This window comes from Saccopteryx leptura, chromosome 4 (assembly GCF_036850995.1).
Source record: "Saccopteryx leptura isolate mSacLep1 chromosome 4, mSacLep1_pri_phased_curated, whole genome shotgun sequence".
Classification (NCBI taxonomy): domain Eukaryota; kingdom Metazoa; phylum Chordata; class Mammalia; order Chiroptera; family Emballonuridae; genus Saccopteryx; species Saccopteryx leptura.
In genome coordinates this window covers 213,713,733-213,721,111 of record NC_089506.1, presented here as the reverse complement: position 1 = coordinate 213,721,111, position 7,379 = coordinate 213,713,733, and the positions used below count along the sequence as shown (strand labels likewise).

The window sequence follows — 7,379 nt, the reverse complement described above, 5'->3', positions numbered from 1 at the left end:
GGGACATCCTTGCTTGCCTTTTTCTGCGTCTGCTACATGGTCTTCAAGACCCTCTGTTGGCCCTAGCCAGTTGGCTCAGTGATAGAGCATCTGCTCGGCATGTGGATGTCCTGGGTTCAATTCCAGTCACTGAGGATGGCTCTGTGGCCTTCGCTTAAGTTGCTAAGGAGAGCTCCGCTGCTGAGGGAGAAACACCCCAGATGGACAGAGCATCACCCCCTAGTGGACTTGCCAGGTGGATCCCGGTCCGGGCGCATGTGAGAGTCTGTCTCTGCCTCCTGTCTTCTCACTGAATAAAAAAAAAAATCCTTCTGCTCCCAGGCAGCAACAGAAAGCCAGCACCTCATCACTATTAGGGAATCATGGCCATGGCAGCAGTTCAGCCTGCCTCCACTGGGTCCTCTCATTCAGTCCAATGTTGCAGACTAGTGTCAGGATGCTTTGCATCTGACAGTATGTGTTTCTAAGAGTTTATATGATTTGAAGAGTTGACATTTCTGTGTTTCCAGATTCTGTGTGTCCAAAGAGTTGATGGCTCTGTGTTTCTGGTCCAGAGGCCATGCTGAAGGAGTAGAAACCAGAATAGTGCAGAGGAGAGGAGGGCCTGCAATGTCTGGGGTCTTACGTTCCAGCCTGTGACCTCAGTGTTCAGGATGACGGAGCAAGGGCAGACAGAAGTTTGAAAAATAATAAAACACAGCTATGGACCTTGCTTGTTAACAGTTCCTTAAAATGAACTTGCAGCTCCAGAGAGAAGAATAAGTAATAAGGCAAGGACAGACCCTCCAGCCTCCTCTCTTACCTCCTCCCATCCCCCCTCCCGGAGACACGAAAGTCACATAGGCCTGCAAACAAAGAAGTCATAGAAATCAGGCATTTGTCACGTGAAAGCTAAAGCTGTAAAGGTGTATAAGATGTAAGAAATCTAGCCTGACCTGTGGTGGTGCAGTGGATAAAGCGTCGACCTGGAAATGCTGAGGTCACTGGTTCGAAACCCTAGGCTTGTGCTCGCTTCGGCAGCACATATACTAAAATTGGAACGATACAGAGAAGATTAGCATGGCCCCTGCGCAAGGATGACACGCAAATTCGTGAAGCGTTCCATATTTAAAAAAAAACAACAACAACAAAAAAACAAACCCTAGGCTTGCCTGGTCAAGGCACATATGGGAGTTGATGCTTCCAGCTCTTCCCCACCCCACCTTCTCTCTCTGTCTCTTACTCCTCTCTCTCCCCCCCTCCCTCTCTCCCTTTCTCTCTCCTCTCTAAAATGAATTAAAAAAAAAAAAAAGATGTAAGAAATCTAACTTCAGAGAGCACGTGTTTTGTTGCCTCTTTTGGGGTCATGCTACTCTGCCGGCTAATAAACCTTTCTTCCTTCTTGTCTGAGTGTCTTATCCTCCTTTGATTCCTGCAACAATGGCAGGTGTGGAGATCAGAGAGGTCAGCCAGCAGGGTCCTGGTCAGTGAAGGTGCCGCAGGGGCACAACAGCACTCACTCAGGGCCAGGATGAGAGACCATCAGAACCAGGCCAGAGCACCCTGCACCCAGCACAGAAGTCATCTCTCCTTGTTAGTGGGGGCTCCAAGGGTCAAGCCTGCCTCTTGTTCTGCCCCAGGCAGGCCCCCCAAGCCCACTGGCAGGCACAGTGGAGCCCAGAGAGGGCTGTAGGGAATGGGCAATCCAAGATAGTGTACTGGAAGAGTAGTTGGTGTTAATTTGTTGAGTTTGTGGTGTTATGTGTTTGCTCTACCATCCTGAGTTCTTCAGAAGAGCCAGCTGTGTTCATCTTGTTCCTTGCTGCATTGGCATGGGCCTGAACTCCCACAGAACTTAATAGCTCTCTTGTTCCTGTGTCAGTCCCCTTTATAAGGTGACCAATCGTCCTCCTTTAGGGAGGACAGTCCTTCTTTTGTAAGTTCCATCCTTCCTCGAAGTGTCCTCCTACATGTCTCCCTTTTTGATATTGGAAGACTAATCTATAAATGTCCATATTCGATGGACGCAAAGTCGATCCATCGCACGTGATGTGACGTATTTGTATTTGACATGACGATTCGTCAAGGATCAGTACAGTGCGGCGAGACGCAATTATGAGACGCATGTGCTCCGCACAGGAGACCTTGAAAGAGCACACGATATACCGAGCGCGCAAATAGCTTTGTGTACTTCTTACTGAAACATGACACAGCACATATGACATTGTAGACTCACGATTATTTCTTTCTCAGTGAATATTCAATCATAGACAGGTAAGCACAATTCATGTTTTATTAATTCATTATCTATTTAATAATTTCCACATACGTATATAATTTTATTTACCAGTATTTTCCCGAAATTCGAGTTTTAATGTGGAAATCTAACCTCAAACCATATCTATTAATAACGCATTTTGATTAAATAGTTGCATAAAACACGTTTTTAAATTAGAAAATGATAAATACACCCAAATATCACTCCAAATTAGTGGTTTTGTTTGATATTTAGTTTTACTAAATGAGTACTTTTTTTTACAATTATTATTAAAAATTAATAGGCATATAAGCATAATTACAATATAAAATACTACAAATGTTTTTATTATGCATTTATCATATTATAGTGTATTATTGTTGCAATGAATAAAATGTTTCTTTTATTTACAATATTGTTTTCTTCCATTTATTTTTGTCCTTTTCATTGTAAAAAAGTTGGTCACCTCACCTTTTAGAATGTGAGCAGGGACGCTCTATTGAGACCCAGGGGGTGAGGCCATATGTGTAATGACGCTTCGGTACCACGAGAGGGCGCCCAGGCTGTGAGACGTTGTCCCAGCCCACACGTGGGCGTGTCGGGAGAACAAGTCCCATGGTGCCTTGCGGGCGCCGCCAATCCTACGCAGCCGCAACCGCCTTTGGGCGTCCTCTGCTGGGGGCGAACTAGGCCACGGGGCGGACACGGAGGTAGGGACAGCGCGTCTGAGCTTGATCCCGCCGTAAGCCGCCGGCATGCCCGACAGCTGGGACAAGGACGTGTACCCCGTGCCCCCGCGCCGCACGCCGGCGCCCTCGCCGCAGACCTCTCTGCCCAACCCCATCACCTACTTAACGAAGGCCTTCGACCTCCTCGTGGACCGACCTGTGACCCTTGTGAGAGGTACGGTTTCACTCGGCCTCGCCGCTCCCCGGGGCTCCCGTGACCCAGCCTGGACACCCCGCTCCTCGCCCTCGTGACTATCCCCGGCCGCAACCTGGACATTTGCGAGCCTTGTCGCCTACTTGGACCCCCCACTGATCTCAGGCCTTGCTTCGGGGGGCGCTCCCCTCTTGTACCAGGACCCTTCAGTGCTCCCCGGCCCCGCCGCTTGGGTGACTCTCCACGCACTCCTGTCTCCCACCTCGCCCAAATATTAGGGGTTGTTTGTCTATCGCAGTCATCTGTGCACTGGGAGTTAGACCCCAGGCTCCCTGCACGCCTTGCATCCTGCGTTGTACACAGTAGGCGTCAGCAAACAGGTGTTGAAATGGAGGGGTTCTCCGCTCACTGTGCATGCCTGCAAAAATGACCGGGGTGGTCAGGTGATGGCTAACCCCTCAACCTATACGTGCTGCTGTCCCAATTCCCCCACCACGGGTCCGAACCAGGGGGAAGGTTTAAAACAGCATTTTGTTGCAGCCAGCCGCGTAGGGCAGCAGCAAGAACTTCCTCTGCCCTCAGCCACTAGTGCCAGGCGATCCATCCATGTATTTAACTAATTTTATTAATTTACCCAACATTTGGGATGCATGGCATACTGCCATGACTCTTAGGGTCAAGTCAGCGAACCCGACTCCCAGTCTGGAAAAGGCACTGCAGTGGACCCACTCCTTTTTGCTGGAATTTCTTAGAAAGTGTTTCACAAGTCTAGATTTCACTGGGTCCAACTTGCTTTCCCAGTGGAGTTTAGGCAAGGTCAGCAGTGGCAGAAATGGGACTACACCACCATGCTGGTGGCTCCATCAGAGCCTCGGCCTACACAGTAGGACCCCTGTGATGGGGGTTGGTCGGCAAGTGGAGTGTATAGCAGGGTATGGGACACCCTGGATTCTGAATCTTGCCTTCCCTCTGTGCCTCATTCCAGTCTTAATCAGGATCTGCCCTCTCCATAACCCTGGACATTCGTAGCCCAGTCCTCCCCAGGACTGTCTTGTAAAAACTGGGAACATATGGGAAATCTGCCCCTCCCATGGCATGGCTTATGAGAAATAAAGCTAAGAGCTCATCTAAACTGTGTTCTGTCCAAACCAATGGAGACTTTGAATCTGGGGTTTTCTCTCTGCAGAGTTCATAGAGCAGCAGCACGCAAAGAACAAGTATTACTACTACCACCGGGAGTTCCGCCGGGTGCCCGACATTACGGAGTGCAAAGAAAAGGATGTCTTATGCATGTTTGAAGCAGAAATGCAATGGAGAAGAGACTAGTATGTCCTGCCCTTGACCAGGAAATCCTGAGTCCTGCACAGCAGCTATCCCATACTAGGCCCTCATGCCCTGAGGGAGGTGGGGCACAGGATGGTGATCAGCTAAGATCTTGGGGTAGAAGGGTTCCACATCTTTCAGTCTTTGTAGACTTTCCTTTTTTCTTTCAGCAAAGTTGATCAAGAAATCGTCAACATCATCCAGGAAAGGCTGAAGGCCTGTCAGCAGAGGGAAGGTGAAAGCTACCAGCAGAATTGTGCCAAGGAGGTGGAGCAGTTCGCGCAGGTGGCCAAGGCCTACCAGGACCGTTGTGAGTTTCATCCCAGCCTGACCCCTCTTGCTAGCCAAAGTCCCCAACCCTCTATTCCAGTGTCCACTGCTGTGGGCTGAAAGTTGCCAGAACAGTGGTTCTGAAATCTATGTACCTGTGATTTCTACAAACATTTCCCAAAGGCTGATTCAGTCAGCCTTGCAGAGTGTAATAATTATCACTGTTCTTCAGATTGCTTTTCTGCTCAGTAGCCTTCTTGGCTGCTTACTTTCGTGGCTCATGACTCCCTTCCCCCATCTCTCTTAGATCACGACTTAGGAGCCCATTATTCTGCCAGGAAGTGCCTGGCAAAACAGAAGCAGAGGATGCTTGCAGAGAGAAAAGCTGCTAAAGAGGCTGCTGCTGCTGCTTCCTGAGTCCCTCTCACATGACTGCCACCGTTGCTAAAATAAAAGAGTAATGAAACCTGTTTCTCTTGTCACTTTCAGCCTTCACCCTTGACAGATTCATGAGCCCCTGTTGTGCCCACCTATTCACAATTTCAACCAACAGAGAGAAAACAACTATTAACAGGCATAATTCACTTTATTTTCCTTATATAAAATCATGTGGTGGCCACAGCAGGAGCCTGGGTCCTCTGCACAGAAACTCGGGTGTGGGTCTTTACAAGATGGTCAGTGAATTCCTAGAAAGACAGACAAGGCTTTTAGCTGTAGCCAGACACAATGAACTTGCATTAAATTAACAAGGTGGTGGGTGGGCAGTACCTGATAGGGAGACTTAGTGAACACAGTCTCCTTCCAGAGGTCAGGGGTGAGATAGCTATAGGTCTTGGAGATGGCATCAAAGGTGGCCTTGGCTAGAAAAGTGAAAAGCATTTGGTGGATTTACCCAAACTGTCCGGTGCATTCATACTATAACAATATGTTAGTAAACAAAAGACATAATCCATGCTCTCCTAGAATATACTCTAGTGGAAACAAGTAACAGAATAATACTCCTAGGAGGAGAAGCCACCTTGGCTAATCTCCTGTGCACTTAGGCCTTTCTGCTCTCTGAAAATGCGCCACCAATCACACCCAGACTGATTAAGCAGAGCGGAGAGGCTATCATAGCTCATGTGCAGGCCACCTACCAAAGTTGCCCAGGGTAGCAGTGCAGCCCCTAGCCGAGGTATAGCAGTCGTCAATACCAGCCATCATCAGCAATTTCTTGGGCACAGGGGCAGACACAATGCCAGTGCCTCTGGGGGCAGGGATGAGGCGCACCAGCACAGAGCCACAGCGGCCTGTCACCTGGAAGAGTTGAGGGGTCAGAACACGTGCAGGAGGGAACCTGCCACTGAAGGTCCCACCAATTACTACCATCCAGCTTACCTTGCAAGGGACAGTGTGGGGCTTGCCGATCTTGTTCCCCCAGTAGCCTCGCCGAACAGGAACAATAGAGAGCTTGGCCAGGATAATGGCCCCACGGATTGCAGTGGCTACTTCTTTTGAGCACTTAACACCCAGACCAACATGTCCATTGTAGTCTCCAATGGCAACAAATGCCTGTAAAGAGACTTAAGTGACTGGTGGTCTACTGCCCTGCACAGCCAGCAGTAACCACTACCCAGTGCCTGTTGCACCCCTCAAGGAAAGAGTGGCCACTGTGAGGCCAGCCTGATGTCCTGAGGAGGTCCTTTCTCTCTCTCCCCATTACGAAAGTCACACATGTGCAGACCAGTGTAACTATGCAGAGCTGAGAGAGTCACACAAAACCCTCTGGCAGAGACAAAACAGGAAGACACAAGATGACTAAGATACCTTGAACCGGGTCCTCTGGCCAGCGCGTGTCTGCTTTTGCACAGGCATAATCTTCAAAACTTCGTCCTTAAGGGATGCCCCCAAGAAAAAGTCAATAATCTCCGACTCCTGCAAGAAGTGAGGTTTGTGACTAAAATATTTCAAATCAACATCACCTATGAACATTCCTCACTGGAAAACCACATGGTATGCAGGTCTGGTGGTATTCTGGTTGGTTGTCCAATCTGGTTTCCTCTCCAAGTTGATAACCCAACGTTAGAGACAGGACACTCACAGCCACACCTCTCAAATATAAAGCAGGGGGCCCCTCAACTGCCCTGAAATAAATCTCATTCCTCCACCTCAGGCCTAATGGGACTCCCCAAGGCTGCACCAAGGAAAAAGGGTCCACGCGTTACCTTGATAGGCAGGGAGAAGAGATAGATCTCCTCCAGAGACTTGATCTTCATGTCCTTGACCAGGCGCCCCAGCTTGGTGACCGGAATCCACTGGAGAAAAAATGGTCCCGATGACAAGAACAGACTGCCGCGTGCCGTACACGGCCCGTCTCGCGCGCGCATAACCCGGACCTACCTCCTTGTCCTCCGCCTTGCCTCCGCGAGCCCCGCGGCCTCGGCCCCGGCCTCGACCCCGGCCGCGACCCCGACCCCGGATGCCGCTGCCAAATCCTCCACGGAAGCCGCCGCGGCTTCCCATTCCAGGGCCCCCCGGGCCTCCGGGCCCTCCCGCAGCACCGGCGTCATCCGCCATTTGCTAAAGGAAGCGACAAAAAAACAGCCAACCAGTGAGGCCCTGGCATTCGCGGTCGTCTGGGTTGGGGCTCCCGCCTGACACTACGATCCAGCCCGGGTCCAGCCCCATG

The 7,379-nt window shown here is 50.1% G+C and overlaps 2 protein-coding genes and 2 non-coding genes across 4 annotated transcripts; 2 read left to right on the top strand and 2 right to left on the bottom strand.

Moving 5' to 3' along the window:
• The first annotated feature begins 1,004 nt into the window (after positions 1-1,004).
• LOC136404597 (U6 spliceosomal RNA) lies at positions 1,005-1,111 on the top strand. The gene has a single exon (XR_010751319.1). It is a non-coding gene; the product is annotated as a U6 spliceosomal RNA (small nuclear RNA).
• A 1,755-nt stretch (positions 1,112-2,866) lies between these two features.
• On the top strand, positions 2,867-5,181 carry NDUFB10 (NADH:ubiquinone oxidoreductase subunit B10). The gene is made up of 4 exons (XM_066382916.1): positions 2,867-3,139; positions 4,305-4,443; positions 4,612-4,751; positions 5,019-5,181. The coding sequence occupies exons 1-4, from the start codon at positions 2,992-2,994 to the stop codon at positions 5,126-5,128; spliced, it is 537 nt and encodes a 178-aa protein (XP_066239013.1). The 5' UTR covers positions 2,867-2,991; the 3' UTR covers positions 5,129-5,181.
• A 109-nt stretch (positions 5,182-5,290) lies between these two features.
• RPS2 (ribosomal protein S2) lies at positions 5,291-7,299 on the bottom strand. The gene is made up of 7 exons (XM_066382915.1): positions 7,091-7,299; positions 6,916-7,005; positions 6,518-6,625; positions 6,089-6,262; positions 5,848-6,007; positions 5,480-5,571; positions 5,291-5,397 (listed from the first exon to the last, which is right to left on the bottom strand). The coding sequence occupies exons 1-7, from the start codon at positions 7,265-7,267 to the stop codon at positions 5,317-5,319; spliced, it is 882 nt and encodes a 293-aa protein (XP_066239012.1). The 5' UTR covers positions 7,268-7,299; the 3' UTR covers positions 5,291-5,316.
• On the bottom strand, positions 6,329-6,462 carry LOC136404680 (small nucleolar RNA SNORA64/SNORA10 family). The gene has a single exon (XR_010751393.1). It is a non-coding gene; the product is annotated as a small nucleolar RNA SNORA64/SNORA10 family (small nucleolar RNA).
• Positions 7,300-7,379: the final 80 nt, after the last annotated feature.

Coding starts and splice junctions, on each gene's coding strand:
- NDUFB10 (XM_066382916.1), top strand. CDS start 2,992: ATGCCCGACAGCTGGGACAAGGACGTGTACCCCGTGCCCCCGCGCCGC. Junction 4,444..4,611: donor ATGCAATGGAGAAGAGACTA/GTATGTCCTGCC, acceptor TTTTTCTTTCAG/CAAAGTTGATCAAGAAATCG. Junction 4,752..5,018: donor CAAGGCCTACCAGGACCGTT/GTGAGTTTCATC, acceptor CATCTCTCTTAG/ATCACGACTTAGGAGCCCAT.
- RPS2 (XM_066382915.1), bottom strand. CDS start 7,267: ATGGCGGATGACGCCGGTGCTGCGGGAGGGCCCGGAGGCCCGGGGGGC. Junction 7,006..7,090: donor GCAAGGCGGAGGACAAGGAG/GTAGGTCCGGGT, acceptor TTTTTTCTCCAG/TGGATTCCGGTCACCAAGCT. Junction 5,572..5,847: donor TGCTACCCTGGGCAACTTTG/GTAGGTGGCCTG, acceptor TCACTTTTCTAG/CCAAGGCCACCTTTGATGCC.